Consider the following 17,475-nt stretch of genomic DNA (forward strand, 5'->3'; position numbering starts at 1 on the left):
TGTACTTCCTAATAGTTGTAAATGGTTGTTAAAGTTTGAAAATGTGCCGACGCGGGTACTTTGTACGCTCTATTTTTGTATTTATGTGAAAGAGGCGCAAATTGTTTTTGATTTCCCCGCACAGGTACGCCTGGAACTCTGCGTCGTGACGCTGAGAGTCTGCCAACTCGACGTAGTTGAAGGGCTCTGCGACCTCCTCCAACCTGGACAGCGCGTCGGCGACGACGTTTTCCTCCCCGGCGATGTGGCGGATGTCGGTGGTAAACTGCCCGATGAAATCCAGGTATCGGAATTGCCTGGGTGAACATTTCTCGGGCTTCTGCTGAAAAGCGAACGTTATGGACTTATGGTCAGTGTAGACCGTGAAGGTTCGCTCCTCTACCATATGCCGGAAATGTTTGACCGCCAAATATATGGCCAACATTTCTCGGTCGTATGCGCCGTAATTCCGCTCGGTGGCACTGAGCTTCTTGGAGAAGAACGCCAACGGCTGCCAATCTTTTCCGATCTGCTGCTGCAGGGCCGCTCCGACTGTAAAATCGGACGCGTCGCAGAACAGGGCGAGCGGTACGTCGTCCCGGGGATGCGTTAATAACGCTGCCCGCCTTAGGCTTTCCTTCGCTTCGGCGAAAGCGGCAATGGCTTCACTGTTCCAGCTCAACCTGGCGCTGCCCTTGAGGTTGTCCCGAAGCAGGTCGTTGAGAGGCGCTTGTACCTGGGCAGTCCTGGGCATGAAACGTCTATAAAAGTTCAGCATACCCAGGAACTGCCTCAGCTGCTTTGCGGTGGTCGGCTGCGGGTACCTGTTCATGACCTCAACCTTGGACTCCAACGGGCTGGTGCCTCCTGATGATACGGAGTATCCCAGGAATTTGACCTGCGCCTGGCCAAAATTGCACTTTGCCGCGTTGATGGTTACGCCGTATTTGTTGAGGCGCGCAAAAACCTCCGCCAAGTGGCCCAAGTGCTCCTCTTCTGTCGATGATGCCACCAGTATGTCGTCGATATACGCGTATACGAAGTCTAAACCGCGTAGCACTTCGTCGATAAAACGTTGAAACGTCTGTGCCGCGTTTCGTAACCCGAACGACATACAGGGGAACTCGAATTGTCCGAAGGGAGTTGTAATGGCGGTTTTAGCAATGTCTTCCGCGGCCACTGGAATTTGATTGTACGCGCGCACTAAATCTATGGTGGAAAACACTGTTTTCCCGTGAAGCGCGTGAGCAAAGTCCTCAATGTGCTTCACGGGGTACCTATCCGGCACTGTCCGCGCATTTAACGCTCGGTAGTCCCAGCACGATCGCCAAGCGTCCTGACCCTTTTTCGGCACCATATGCAACGGCGACGACCACGCACTTTCAGACGGTCGCGTGATGTCGAGGCGCATCATTGTCTCGAACTCTTGTCGCGCGTGCTTCAAACGGTCCGCCGCGAGACGCCGTTACGAACGTCCACGAGGAGTTCGTAATGCGCGAGAAAGTCTACGCCTATTATCGGCTTAGACACGTCGGCCACCACGAAACGCCATACGAACGCGCGACGGAGCCCGAAATCGAGGCTCAACGTGATGGTCCCATACGTGGCTATTTCCGACCCGTTCGCCGCATATAACGCGTAGGTAGACCGCTCGCGGAACCCGCGAGTTTTTGCTCGGGGAAAAACGCAGAGATCGGCGCCGGTGTCGATCAAGAATTGCGTTTTTGTAACTCGGTCGGTAATAAATAAACGGCGCGCCGATGGGCACTGGTCGCTGGCCGCCATCAACGACTGCCCATCGCGTATCCCGCCGCGGACCAATTACACGGGGGTTCGCAACGCAACGCGTTCGCCCCGAATTTAAAATGGTAGAAACATTTTCCACCACGCTGTTGGAGCCGGCGTTCTCGGGATCGCGATCGTGCCCGGCCTGGAGCGTTTCGTCGCTGACTGAAACGGCGCGGACCCAAACTCATCTCGCGTCGAGTTGCGGCAAGCTCCTGCTGGAACGTGGCTGTCAGCTGTGCCATCTTCGTGCACAGCTGTGCTTCCAGCTCGCAAATCCCCGAGGCAGGTTGCACCGAGGGAGATGCGGAGGCTTCGGCTACCTGCGGGCGGGGGCCCATTGTGTCGGCAATGGTGTCGGCCAGGTCGGCAACTCGGTCGAGTTCCACATCCCGTTGTGTCGCCAGGATGACCTGCATGTTCGCAGGTAATCGACCCAACCACAAGGTTCGCAGGATCTCCTCCGACACGGTAGTTCCTCCTAGGGTCCGCAGATGACGTAGAAACTGCGAAGGTCTCCGGTCGTCTATTTCCTCGTGCTCGAGGAAGCACCGCGTCTTCTGCTCCTGCGACGAACCCAGTCGCTTGATCAGCTCTGCCTTCAGCTTGGTGTACGGCTGGGCGGGGGGAGCCAGGATAATATCGCGAACTTCCGCCGCGTACTCTGGTTTCAGCGCTCCTAGGACGTACCCGAACTTAGTCATTTCGGTCGTCACCCCGCTCGCGTCCAGACTGCGTTCGACCATGGCGAACCACAGCTCTGGGTCAGCCGGCGAAAATTCCGGAATCTTTACCGCGACACGGTTAACCACGGGCGCGCTACCCCCTGCCGGGGAAAGATCGGGCGTCGACATTGTCTTAAAAAAAAAACTCTTATGTACTACTTAAATAAATGTGCAAACACGCACGCCGGCACTCTTCGCACTACGCACGATGTTCGAGTGTCCTTAGGCGAAATCGTGTCCACGTCCGAAACACACGCGATGTATTCCCGTAAAAATCACTCCCGAAAAATCACGTCGGGGTCACCAATGTGGATGGTGACTACTGTCGGGATAGGTGGCGGGAATTCAATGAGTACTGATCGCGGTTGGACTAGAGTTTTATTGTGAGAGGGACGATACACCCGCGTAGCCCGCGTGTCCGCTCTCGACGAATTCTCTTACAGAACTAAACTTACGAACTAACCATTCGCTCGCTAACGCATCCTCACGACAATCCCTCTTTCTTCATTCTCACGGTCTGCATTCACTCTTAACTAAACTAAACACACTCACCCTACGCGACACTCGACCCAGTCATCTAAACATCCACTCGACGCTATCGCGCAGCACGCAACCCGATATTCATTCGTACAAACATACTTTCTTAAAACTAAACACATGGCGGAGACGTGGCGCCAGCTTGTCGCCGCCACAGACGTATATATATATTTTGTCGTTGTAGCACCGTGTAGTTATGTATATATTTTTTTTATATAGCGCGTACATTGTTATTGTTATAACCAAACAAAAATAGAATTGGTATCTTAGATTGCGTCTGACCCGCCATTACTGGCGAGGGTGGTGGTGTAGGGAGTATCAATGACTCCCTAGTGCACCAGAGGTGCCAACACACAGAATAACAGGACTCGAGGTGTTCTAGGGATTTCCCCCGACACACTCTCGGCGTCCTCCCTAAACAAGCAGTCTCTCTGAATCTGCCGCCAAGAGCAGATGCAAATTGTTGCGTCGCAGTGTGGTGGAATAGGGACTTTTGTTGTGGTTCGAGTGCCCGTGGAGCGCTGAAGCGCTCTGCTCGTGGAAGTTAACGAATAAACTTTGTACACAGAGTAAATGGTGAAAACTGTTATAGATTTTATTAGTATTGTAGGAGGCAGACGCGGAAAGGAGAGTTCGCGACCACGGAGGACACCTAAACAGGCATAAAAACGCCCACACGAGGCCGTCGAACTCTCCTGCGACCGAAGGACGCTCGCGAGCATGTATGTGCGTGCCTGCGTGAGCGTCGACGGTGTTGTGACCGCGTAATACAACAAACGGTAGCGACCGCGGGAACGAACGGCGGGCGTTAGGCCGTTTACCCTAACGTTCAAATGATATAAAAAAAGATCGAGAACGTTCGATGAAAGCGCGGATAAAAGGACGCGTCCGCGCCGCGACCGAGGATTCGCGAAAGAACGATCATACGGTAAAGGCGAACGTTACGATACGATACGATCCGATACGATATACTTACGATAACGACAAACGGCTACGAACACGGATTACGAACACGGATTACGGACTAGGTTTTCTTTTATATTCTTTCGGCGCGCGAAGTATTTGTGTAAACGTCTTGTTGTACTGTGATTATCGTCTTACTGACTCTTTAATAAAGTAGTTACTTAAACATACTGCTCTTACAGTAGTTCTTTGAGATGTAACTCCCTCAGTTCTACAATTAGTTCTGTTTCATCCTGGAGTTTCAAATCCTTTCCCAGCTTCTTCCTTCTCATCTCCCTTCCTTAGCCAATAGCGAAATTAGAATCTTCTGGCTAGGCGTTGATTCGTCGGATGACTCGTCTTCCGGTTGCGGCTTGATGGTGATTGGTAGTGGATGGATCTTAAGGGACAGTTTTCCCAGGTGGCCTTGAACAATCGATAGTACCGCTATAACGGCCACTAGAAGAAGCTAAATAGTAACATTTTCGTCCAGTATGGGGAGCTGGGTGCACTTTCCACATTCAGTGTCGAGTGGCATTTTCCGAGTATCCTCTCTGATTCGGTCGCATGATCTCTGACAATAGAGGCGATCTGAGCATGCGTGGTCGACATCATAAACGACGGCGCTGCCGTAGCTTCGTTCGAACAACCGTGTCGCGGCACACTCACACACCGCTAGGTCGGCGTGTACGTGTACCTACGAGAATAGCAAGGGTCCGGGATGCCGCGAATCATTCCTCGATAATGCAAAGATGGGGCTTATCAGTAGTCAAAAGCGCTAGATAAAAGATAAATCTAGAGCGCTCGCCATCAAACAGGTCCGACTCTTGCATTTTCGAGCAACATTTTGCATTATTCGGTCGCATGGTGCCTGCCGTAGCTTCGTTCGAACAGCCGTGCCTCGGCACACTCACACACCGCTAGGTCGGCGTGTACGTGTACCTACGAGAATAGCAAGGGTCCGGGATGCCGCGATTCATTGCTCGATAATGCAAAATGGCAGAGTTGGGCAAAATATTTATCTAAATAAAAATTTCGAATAACTAGTAAAAGATAAAAAAAATTTTATTCCTTATTCGAAGGTTCGAGTAAAGAAAGTATCTTTATTTGATGTGTATCGAATAATTTTATTCGACGAGAATTTATCCGACGAAAAAATATAATTTTTTTTATTCGAAGCGGATTTATTCAAACTTTGAATAATTTTTTCATCTTTTATCTGTATTTTCTATTCGAAGGCTTCTAATAAATCTTCAAATTACTTTTACCGAGCGCCGAGCTTCAAAGACCCAGCGACGACAGACGACATACAATGTAAGCGGATGGAGAATCGCGCACATATGAAAGTTTAAACTTTTAGATTTTTCAATATATCCTCATGAAATTGTGACGAGCGAATGGAGGGGATGTTCCTGATGAAAATAAGGTCAAATTCGAGTGTAATCGAACAAATTTCACTGATACGTAATGTTACAATAAAAATTACAATCTAATTAAAGACAGTCCAAATGATGTCGTGTTTGGATTCATTTTCATCGGGATAAGCTCTACAATTCATTCGTGTAAACAATATTGTACTGATTAAAAATGTAAAAGCATAAATTGCCAATAATGCTCGATTCTCCATCTGCTTACATTGTAGGCTGTTTGGCAGTCGCTGGGTCTTCGACGTTCGGCGCTCGTCGGTCCTCCGGTCCGACCGGTTTATTCGTCGAGCTGGCAAAAGTTAGCCGAAGATTTATTCGAAGCTTTCGAATATATCTACAATTAAAAATATTAAACACAGTCCAATTTGTACCGCGTTTAGTGTCATTTTAATCAGAAGAATGCCACGAATTAGTTGGCGCAAGTCCCATAAAAAAATAATGAAAAATAAACAAGTTTTGCAATTGTATTGGTAGTTGTTTCACACCGATATCTCGCGACTCTACGAGCTCGGGACTTCAAAGACCAGCGACCGACCAACGGCCTACAATGTAAGCAGATGGAGAATCGAGCATTATTGGCAATTTATGCTTTTACATTTTTAATCAGAACAATATTGTTTACACGAATGAATTGTAGAGCTTATCCCGATGAAAATGAGTCCAAACACGACATCATTTGGACTGTCTTTAATTAGATTGTAATTTTTATTGTAACATTACGTATCAGTGAAACTTGTTCGATTACACTCGAATTTGACCTTATTTTCATCAGGAACATCCCCTCCATTCGCTCGTCACAATTTCATGAGGATATATTGAAAAATCTAAAAGTTTAAACTTTCATATGTGCGCGATTCTCCATCTGCTTACATTGTATGTCGTCTGTCCTCGCTGGGTCTTTGAAGCTCGGCGCTCGGTAAAAGTAATTCGAAGATTTACTAGAAGCCTTCGAATAGAAAATACATAAAGATAAAAGATGAAAAAATTATTCGAAGTTTGAATAAATCCGCTTCGAATAAAAAAAATTATCTTTTTTCGTCGGATAAATTCTCGTCGAATAAAATTATTCGATACACATCAAATAAAGATACTTTCTTTACTTGAACCTTCGAATAAGGAATAAGAATTTTTTTTTATCTTTTACTAGTTATTCGAAATTTTTATTTAGATAAATATTTTGCCCAACTCTGCCATTTTGCATTATCGAGGAATGATTCGCGGCATCCCGGACCCTTGCTATTCTCGTAGGTACACGTACACGCCGACCTAGCGGTGTGTGAGTGTGCCGAGGCACGGCTGTTCGAACGAAGCTACGGCAGGCACCATGCGACCGAATAATGCAAAATGTTGCTCGAAAATGCAAGAGTCGGACCTGTTTGATGGCGAGCGCTCTAGATATATCTTTTATCTAGCGCTTTTGACTACTGATAAGCCCCATCTTTGCATTATCGAGGAATGATTCGCGGCATCCCGGACCCTTGCTATTTTCGTAGGTACACGTACACGCCGACCTGGCGGTGTGTGAGTGTTGCGCACGACTCTCATTCGTGCATAGTGACTGCTGATGACGACAATGATCGGAAAGAGAATACAGCGCTCGTAGCGAAAAATGCCGGAACTATATTTGAGCAAAATAATAGCTGTGGGATGGTTTTTCGGGGGCGGCAAATCCTTTGTTTAATACGTAATTATACAATATAATAGGCGTTGCATTGACATTGTATATGTCACCGCTAGAGCGCTCGCCGTCAACATTCTCAATAAGAACCCGGTTATTTAAGAAAATGTGTCCTTATATCTACATTCTGCCGAATATTGCAAATTACGCCTAGAAAACGCAAAAGTAGGACCTGTTCGTTCGCGAGCGCTCTAGATTTATCTTTTATCTAACGCTTTTCACCCCTGGAAAGCCCCATCTTTGCATTATCGAACAATGATTTGCCGCCTCCCGAACCCTTGCAATCTTTTTCGTTCTTGCGGATCTAGCGTTGTGTGGGGCATACCATGGCACACGCACACGGCACACACACTGTCATTTCAGCTTCTCCTAGCGGCCGTTTGTAGCGTGAAGATCGCTAGGAAGCTTCTCCTAGTTCCTGTTTGGAGCGTGGCGACTCAAGGCTACGTAGGAAAACTGGCCCTTAAGGGGAGGGAACCGAACCTGACCAGGGCAAGCTCCAAATGCCCCGACACAATAATGATCGTCACGCTATGAAAGAACGAACGGCCGCTAGAGGAAGCTAAATAGTAACATTTCTGTCCAGTAGGGGAGCTAGGAACGTTTTCCAAAGTTCAGTATCGAGCAACACACTGTATTGGTAAAACAGAGGAAGAGAGAATGTACGGACGTACGACAACGTGGATGGCGCTGTCGTAGCTTCGTTCGAATAGCCGTGCCGCGGCACACTCACACACCGCCTGATCAGCGTGTACGTGTGCCGACGGCGATCGCAAGGGTCAGGGATGCCTGGAAATATTTCCCAATAATGCAGTCACGGGACTTGTCAATGGTGAAAAGAGCTAGATGAAAGTTCTATCTAGGGTGGAAAGGTCCTCAGAAGTCGTACTTTTGCATCATCGAGAAACGGTTAGCAATATTCGGCAGCACGTCGTTTCTCAGGGAGGCTATGGAAACTGACATGGCGGCACACTCACACACCGCCTGGTCGGCGTGTACGTGTGCGACGGCGATCGCAAGGGTCCGGGATGCCTGGAAATATTTCCCAATAATGCAGAGACGGGACTTTTCCATAGTGAAAAGAGCTAGATAAAGGTTCAATCTAGGGTGGAAAGGTCCTCAGAAGTCCTACTTTTGCGTCATCGAGAAATGATTAGCTATATTCGGCAGCATGTTGTCCGCCAGAGAGGCCTGTAGGAGCATGAGCGGCGCGTCAACATGGATGGCGCTGTCGTAGCTTCGTTCGAATAGCCGTGCCGCGGCACACTCACACACCGCCTGATCAGCGTGTACGTGTGCCGTCGGCGATCGCAAGGGTCAGGGATGCCTGGAAATATTTCCCAATAATGCAGTCACGGGACTTGTCAATGGTGAAAAGAGCTAGATGAAAGTTCTATCTAGGGTGGAAAGGTCCTCAGAAGTCGTACTTTTGCATCATCGAGAAACGGTTAGCAATATTCGGCAGCACGTCGTTTCTCAGGGAGGCTATGGAAACTGACATGGCGGCACACTCACACACCGCCTGGTCGGCGTGTACGTGTGCCGACGGCGATCGCAAGGGTCCGGGATGCCTGGAAATATTTCCCAATAATGCAGCGACGGGACTTTTCCATAGTGAAAAGAGCTAGATAAAGGTTCAATCTAGGGTGAAAAGGTCCTCAGAAGTCCTACTTTTGCGTCATCGAGAAATGATTAGCTATATTCGGCAGCATGTTGTCCGCCAGAGAGGCCTGTAGGAGCATGAGCGGCGCGTCAACGTGGATGGCGCTGTCGTAGCTTCGTTCGAATAGCCGTGCGGCGGCACACTCACACACCGCCTGATCAGCGTGTACGTGTGCCGACGGCGATCGCAAGGGTCAGGGATGCCTGGAAATATTTCCCAATAATGCAGTCACGGGACTTGTCAATGGTGAAAAGAGCTAGATGAAAGTTCTATCTAGGGTGGAAAGGTCCTCAGAAGTCGTACTTTTGCATAATCGAGAAATGGTTAGCAATATTCGGCAGCACGTCGTTTCTCAGGGAGGCTATGGGAACTGACATGGCGGCACACTCACACACCGCCTGGTCGGCGTGTACGTGTGCCTACGAGGGCTGGAAGGGTCTGGAATTCCGCAACCCATTTCTCTATAATACAGGGATGTGAATTTTCAGTAATGATTCGCACTAGATAAAAGGATCAACCTAACATGCTGAATCCCTCGAAAATCCGTAAAAATTATTGTTTGCGAAATGTAACAAATGGTTTGACAAACTATATTTAAATAAATGATTCTTTTCTAGTTTTTATCTCTAGATACAAGTGAACGCATTCTAAATATTTTCAGTAAAAATTTGCTTTCTATAACTCCGTGCCGTGACATTGACACTGGAGGGTGTCATAAATTAGCCCTCCCACGACACTGTCCCGCCGAAGACGAAAGAACTTTCCTGTAACCTCGGTGCAAAACACAGTCATTCTCTAAAGTCTGAAACATCACCGCTTCGCACGAATGTACGATTGCCTAGTAAATATGATCCAAATTATATCATGTTTGGTGTCAATTTTATCAGGAAAATGACGCGAATGTGTTGAGAGAAGTTTCATGAATATATTATGAAAAACAAAAGAATTGGGACATTGCATTAGTATTGTCTCACCGATATACCTGACCCCGCATAATGTTACACTCTTCGGCGGTCTAGCTTCTGGCCCCTTTGAAAGGTAGACACTTGGGGGCGTCATAAATTACCCGTTCTCCGATAGTGTCCTGCCGAAGACGAAAGAGCTGGCATGCAGCCTCGGTGCGAAACACAGTCATTCTCTGAAATCTGAAACATCGTCGCTTCGAACAAATGTACGAATGCGTAGTAAATATGATACAAATTATACCATGTTTGGTGTCATTTTTATCAGAAACATTCCACAAATGTGTTGAGAGAGGTTTCATGAAAAAATAATGGAAAACAAAAAAGATTATGACATTCCATCGGGATTGTCTTACCGATATACCTGACCTTGCACAATGTTACACCCTTCGGCGGTCTAGCTTCTGGGTCTTTCGACAGGTACACGCTTGAGGGTGTCAGAAACTAGCCCTCCCAATATAACCCCAGATAAAAGAGCTAAGGGGCACAGAATGCCTGTGGGATTAGGACAAATTTCACCGATACGTGATGTTACGATAAAAATTACAATCTCATTAAAGACAGTCCAAATGATGCTTCATGTTTTTAATCTATTTATTAATACATGCTTTTATTTTTTTATGCTTTTATGTTTTTAATCAGAACAATATTGTTAATACGAATGACTTCTAGAGCTTATCTAGAGCATTTGGACCGTCTTTAATGAGATTGTAATTTTAACTTTCAAATTTTAATACAAATTTTTTTATCTTTCATTCGTTATTCGAAATTTTTATTTCGATAACTATTTTGCCCAACTCTGCGTATTGATAATATCATTAAAATATACTTACGAAGTTACATACGCCTAGAAGGTATGACAAGAAGGTAAAGTATGACAATTTTTTGAGGAGTGCGGTAACTTCGTGAGGATATTTTAATGATATTATCGATACGTATGCAACTTCATTCGAAACAAATTCGTCGGAATTCCAGAAATATTTAATTTAATTTAATTTAATTTAATTTAATTTAATTTAATTTAATTTAATTTAATACAAAATTTAATGCAAATAAAGATTATGCACATGTTTGCTAAATATACCTACTGTAATTATAAAAAAAACCAAGTATATTAAAAGTTACGTTATAAGTTATGAATGAAGTACCGTTATTACCATTATGTATTTCATAAAAACGCAGAAACTCTCGGACCCCGCGTACCGTCAGGCCGGCCAGACAATGCATACAGAAATCCATATAAAATGCGGAACATTGCAAGCGTAGTCGGCCTGGCCGTTCGGTGTGCCGGTCGTTGGGTGTAACATGGGTCAGGTACATCGGTGAGACAATACTAATGCAATGTCATCATTTTTTTGTTTTTCCTTATTTTTTCCTGAAACCTCTCTCAACACATTCGTGGAATGTTTCTGATAAAAATGATACCAAACATGGTATAATTTGTATCATATTTACTACGCATTCGTACATTTGTTCGGAGCGACGATGTTTCAGATTTCAGAGAATGACTGTGTTTCGCACCGAGGCTGCATGCCAGCTCTTTCGTCTTTGGCTGGACACTATCGGAGAAGGGCCAATTTATGACGCGCCCAAGTGTCTACCCTTCGAAGGGGCTAGAAGCTAGACCGCCGAAGAGTGTAACATTATGCGGGGTCAGGTATATCGGTGAAACAATACTAATGCAATGTCCCAATTCTTTTGTTTTTCATAATATATTCATGAAACTTCTCTCAACACATTCGTGTAATTTTCCTGATAAAATTGACACCAAACATGATATAATTTGGATCATATTTACTAGGCAATCGTACATTCGTGCGAAGCGGCAATGTTTCAGGCTTTAGAGAATGACTGTGTTTTGCACTGAGGTTACAGGAAAGTTCTTTCGTCTTCGGCGAGACAGTGTCGTGGGAGGGCTAATTTATGACACCCTCCAGTGTCAATGTTATGGAGCGGGCCATCGACGCAAGATACTAATTCGCAACAGGTTGCTTTCAAACCATTAGAGATATTGAAATCAAATTTTTACAGAAAATATTTAGAATATATTCATTTTTATCTGGAGATAAAAACTAGAAAAAATCAATTGATAAATATAGTTTGCCCAACTATTTGTTACATTTCGCGAACAATAATTTTTAGGGATTTTTGAGGGATTCAGCATGTCAGGTTGATCTTTTTATCTAGTGCCATTACTGAAAATTCACATCCTTGTATTATCCAACCTTCCAAGATGCTAATTGGCTAAAGCGCTTTTCACTATGAAAAAGTCCCGTCTCTGCATTATTGGGAAATGGTTAGTGGCATCCTAGACCCTTGCGATCGCCGTCGGCACACGTACACGCCGACCAGGCGGTGTGTGAGTGTGCCGCCATGTCAGTTCCCATAGCCTCCCTGAGAAACGACGTGCTGCCGAATATTGCTAACCGTTTCTCGATGATGCAAAAGTACGACTTCTGAGGACCTTTCCACCCTAGATAGAACTTTCATCTAGCTCTTTTCACCATTGACAAGTCCCGTGACTGCATTATTGGGAAATATTTCCAGGCATCCCTGACCCTTGCGATCGCCGACGGCACACGTACACGCTGATCAGGCGGTGTGTGAGTGTGCCACGGCACGGCTATTCGAACGAAGCTACGACAGCGCCATCCATGTTGACGCGCCGCTCATGCTCCTACAGGCCTCTCTGGCGGACAACATGCTGCCGAATATAGCTAATCATTTCTCGATGACGCAAAAGTAGGACTTCTGAGGACCTTTCCACCCTAGATTGAACCTTTATCTAGCTCTTTTCACTATGGAAAAGTCCCGTCTCTGCATTATTGGGAAATATTTCCAGGCATCCCGGACCCTTGCGATCGCCGTCGCACACGTACACGCGCATGCTCTTATAGGCCTCTGTTTTACCGATACAGTGACTACTGACGATGAGACAGATCGGGAACATAGTACAGCGCTCGTAGCGAAAAATGTCGGAACTATATTTTGATGAAATACTCAATGATCTAATTTTTCTGGGTGCCCGCTTTCATTTGTTTGATACGTAAGCATACAACGTGATCGGCGTGGCATTGAGTTCCTATATGTTCCCGCTAGGGTGGAAAGGTCCAACGAACTCCATACGAGCTCTGAATCTCTCGATATTTACGATAATGTCACTCGATTAAGCAGTATGCTGCTGAATATTGCAAATTACGGCTAAAAAACGCAAAAGTACGACTTCTGAGGACCTTTTCACCCTAGATTGAACTTTTATCTAGCGATTTTGACTACAGAACAGTACTATTTTTGCATTGTTAACAAATGAGAGCGGGCCTCCCGTACCCTTGCAAAACTCGGGTACGTGTGCGGAACTAGGGAGGGGATGCACTCACACAATCTTGAGCCGTGCCCACCGCCTTAATAGCGCACGCACGAGAGTGGGGTACGCACGAGGATGAAGGCCCGTCAAAACGAGGGACGTGGGACCGAACAAGAGAGAGGTCCGAGGGAGTTCCAAGAGGTCCTTGACTGAGAATTTATGACCTCTTGTCCTTAAGGGGGCCGGCAGACTTTTGGCCTTGACTGTCACGCTATGCCTTTTTTTCTAGACATTTTACGTCTTAAATAAGTAAGTAATCAATTAAAAATGCATACCACCGTGTTTGTACATGTCTTTGCTATGTCTGTATAGAGCCCTTTTTTCGATACGAACACTAAATCTCGCGAAATTAAGAGAATCTCTCAGCGGCAGCCATCTTGTGACGTCATACTTGCTTCAGAATTCGAATTTTCTGCCGAATATTACAAATTACTCCACGATGAGGTAGAAATTCGCAATTTGGGCTCTATACAGACATAGATTGGACTTTTAGGAAACACAATTGACCACTTCTAAACTGCTCATTGCAATATTGAAGCGATAGTTTGAAAAGGTTTTGACCCATGCATACGTATATGGATTTCAAACCCTGCCGGCCCCCTTAACTGATTCCAGACTTCGACTATCCCTAATTTATGCAGAATTGGAGAAGCTACTCTAAGAGGCTGTGTGACTTTCTCTAAATTCCGCAATTAGTTTCGCCGACTCGAATGTCGTCAAGGATCTCTATGGAACCCTCCCGGTCTTTCTTTACCTACTCTAAACTATCGCGCCCAAATAAAATACATATGTATGAAATACGCGATTACGTCTTACATTTAAATTTGCCTCTCCCTGCCATTAATCGATACTATATATATATCTAACTATGTTCACGTGGTCAACTGGCCACGCTACAAAATAAATTTACTTTTACCAACACTCACGCGCCTAGTAATTTTCCTCCATCGTAGGTCCAATACCTACACACACATATAATTGACACGCGTATTTACACCATTTAATTCGTTTTTCTCTTCTTTAGGGTTGTCTTTTTTCACAAAAAATAACGTACTACTATACAATATGTACAATGGGTTTGTAGAAATACACAAATACGTTCTTATTGTTAGATACATGATACATGAGGGATAGGTTAGTCGGGAGTCTGCGACTACGGTCGGGCGCGAATGTGATTTCCCAGATCAAGGGAAAGATGGCGTCACGGTGGTTCCGCTTGTAGGTTTAAGGGTCCCGCGGATAAATGCGGAACCAAGATGCAGCCTACTCTGCACAGAACCGCTGGGAGACTTTTTATCGATAGTGATAAACTCGTGTATGTAACAGAACAACTTTATTCGACTTCACTTCGAGAGCGTAGGATCGAGACGTCTGTCTCGATCGAGAGTCCGGCAGCGAGAGAGTACATTAGGCGGTTCTCTCGCCTGCATTGCCCGAGGTTGAGAGTGCCAACCTCGTCGGAGCATATTCTCTAGGCGCGTGCCTAGGGGAATGGCGCGGCAGCGCCAATATCCCTACACGCTCGCAATTTAACGAATGCGGGAGAAAGGTGGCGTGATGTTTTGTTTCACGCGGGAATGAGCGATCGCGGAGGCGCGGCGCGGCGTGGCGATTGTTTTTTAGGATATACGTTGTAACGGTCGAATGCAGCACGTTGTCACGTCGTTTGTTGTATTTCGTATGTTATTTATTAAATCGTTAGTTGTCATAACCTAACCGTCTCTTCATTTCCGTCACCCTCGATAAAATCGATCCTACATACATGTATAGTGTATGTACTCTATACTGTATGTACTGTAATTGATACAGCTGATTTTGAATTATTAAATTCTCTCATGATTAAATAAAAGTCAATAAACTTTTTCAGTCATATTACAAACATTCAACTTGTTCATTCTTATTGTTTTTTCAAATTTATGAATTATAAGTGTACACATTATAAAACACTGACGAATGTTGAGGTTATGATATGCAACAAAAATGTACCCGAGAGCAATACTCGCAATACTTGCAAAGAAATATAACAATACGTTTGTAAAATTAATAAAGCAACAACAAACTCTACATCCGTATTATATTAAAGGGAAATGTATTCCCTTTTTTATCTCAACAAATGCAACGCAATATTCAAGTGATAGCTCATTAAAATGTTGGAATTGTAATTTTATCCATAAGTTTGAATTGTTTTGTTCAAAATGCAAAATATTACAAGAACCGCCCAAAAATGTAACCTATTTTGACATAATTGGTATTCCCGAAAGTTATGATGTTACAATTACGGAAATTCAAAGAAAGTATAAAGAGCTTCAAAAGTTATTGCACCCTGATAAGTTTGGCAACAAATCCGAAGTATGAACTAACAAATACAAAATCGCTTTAATCAAAATGCGGCATTGTTTCTTATCAATTATCCTGTCTTCTTTTACAGAAAGAAAAGGAGCTGTCTGAAAGTCTATCGTCATTAGTAAATAAAGCATATAGTACTTTGTTAAGTCCCTTACAAAGGGGACTGTACATGCTAGAATTAAATAACATAACAATATCAGAAGACACAGATGACACCGATCCAGAATTTTTAATGGAAATTATGGAAAGAAATGAAGAGGTAGAGAACGCATTAAATAATCACACAAAAATAAAAGAACTAGCAAAAGAAAATGACAAAATATTAAACAGCTTGTCAGCGTAAGTGCACTAATTGTTTTCTCATACAGAAATGTGATGTTAGAATGTATTATTAACTAATACAATATCTTTTTAGGAACATCGCAGAAGCATTTAGGGAGAAAGACATAAAAAAAGCGGAAGCTCACCTTATAAGAATGAAATACTATAGTAGTATTAATAGCAAATTAAAAAAACTAAAATATGATTTGGGTATAGTAGAATAATTATAAATTTGCTCTAATAATATATAGATTATTTCTAGTATAAGTATATACTATATATATATAGTATATATTTAGTTTTAATGTATAAATATGTGTTTAATATAAAAATTATGATTGGACATTGTACCTCTTTACTTACAAAGTTAATGTGTCAATAATTTTTGAAAATATGGTATATTATGGTTCATTATCTATTTTCCATTGTTCTATCCATTGGCAAATTCTATCTACATTATTTGTAACTTGATTAATGTTATTACTTGTTAATTCATGAACTATTTCTTCCCTATAGGCTGATTTTGCTTCTTCAAGTATTGTTTGAAAGATTTCACAATCTATGTTATCTTCTAATTTTTTCCCCGTGTAACCTCGTTCCTTTAAACGATCATATAATATTGTGTTGTCAGTTCTTAACACAAAAACAATATCGAACCATCTTTCTGGAAAGAAATCAGCTCCATGATAATCAACAATGTTTCCACCGTTGCACATAAGTTCTTCCATATAATCTAGCAACTATAATTAAAAAATGTTATTTATAAATCAACGAAAATATTAAAACCTATTTATTAAACAATTACCTTATCTTCATCTAAAATAGGACACTGATACATTTCGTCATATTCTTCTAAACATTTGTGTTCGATAGCAAATTTACTAACGTCAATCCAGGTTAATCCTGACCTTTCTGATAAAAGACGACACATCAAACTTTTCCCGACTCCAGGAGTACCTGATATAACAAAGTTCATGACTAAATACGATACACTTGTTAACACCACCTTGTTTGGTTTGATATATTAAGACATGTCATGAATAATGAAATTTACCTGTCACCAAAATATTCGGCCGACTTTTACTCGTGTTGATCATTTCTGATAATTCGATTATGTATTCCACTTTTAAAATTGTTCGAAAATATTAACTATATATACATATTGTAAATATTGTTAACACGTGTTATACAGGTTAACCATAAACATGTATTGTTTATGACACAAAAGCATACGAAACTAAATTTTCTTTCCGCAGTATAGCGAAGTACGAGAAGTAAGCCAAAAGTTAGTTTTCTAAAATTAAGAACATTTGAAAATATGTTTGAGTATAATCATGGTTATAATTACAGTGTAACTATAATCAGTTACAAAACTTATAACTTTGGTACGTCAACCATAATTATTATTAAGAATCAATGCTGAGGTTTTTTTCAAATATATCGCTCGAAATTTTTAAAAAAGAGATGCATATGTATATATACACAAATTTAAATTCAAGATGACAAGAAGGCATCTATGTTCAAATATATTATTCCAAAATACATATTTTTAAAAGTGATTTTAACATTACTGAACACACTATGTTAAATTAAGACAATATAAATATTTTGTTAAGTTAAAACAGTACAAATTCATTGATACTACATAAAATAATTTGATGAAGATCACTTGGTTTATAAATCTCGAAATACACACGTATATGTGTAGGTGCGTAAGTATATAGATATGTAAACATATAGCGTTCA

At 43.1% G+C, this 17,475-nt stretch overlaps 2 protein-coding genes across 2 annotated transcripts; one reads left to right on the forward strand and one right to left on the reverse strand.

Annotated features, from left to right (window-relative positions):
- Nucleotides 1-14,595: 14,595 nt before the first annotated feature.
- Hsc20 (iron-sulfur cluster co-chaperone protein HscB-like protein, mitochondrial) lies at nt 14,596-15,965 on the forward strand. Its single transcript, XM_076789430.1, has 3 exons — nt 14,596-15,411; nt 15,491-15,747; nt 15,824-15,965. The coding sequence occupies exons 1-3, from the start codon at nt 15,043-15,045 to the stop codon at nt 15,951-15,953; spliced, it is 756 nt and encodes a 251-aa protein (XP_076645545.1). The 5' UTR covers nt 14,596-15,042; the 3' UTR covers nt 15,954-15,965.
- A 165-nt stretch (nt 15,966-16,130) lies between these two features.
- On the reverse strand, nt 16,131-17,183 carry Ak6 (adenylate kinase isoenzyme 6). Its single transcript, XM_076789431.1, has 3 exons — nt 16,784-17,183; nt 16,535-16,686; nt 16,131-16,469 (listed from the first exon to the last, which is right to left on the reverse strand). The coding sequence occupies exons 1-3, from the start codon at nt 16,824-16,826 to the stop codon at nt 16,131-16,133; spliced, it is 534 nt and encodes a 177-aa protein (XP_076645546.1). The 5' UTR covers nt 16,827-17,183.
- Nucleotides 17,184-17,475: the final 292 nt, after the last annotated feature.

Source organism: Halictus rubicundus, chromosome 6 (genome assembly GCF_050948215.1).
Source record: "Halictus rubicundus isolate RS-2024b chromosome 6, iyHalRubi1_principal, whole genome shotgun sequence".
NCBI classification, from domain to species: Eukaryota; Metazoa; Arthropoda; class Insecta; order Hymenoptera; family Halictidae; genus Halictus; species Halictus rubicundus.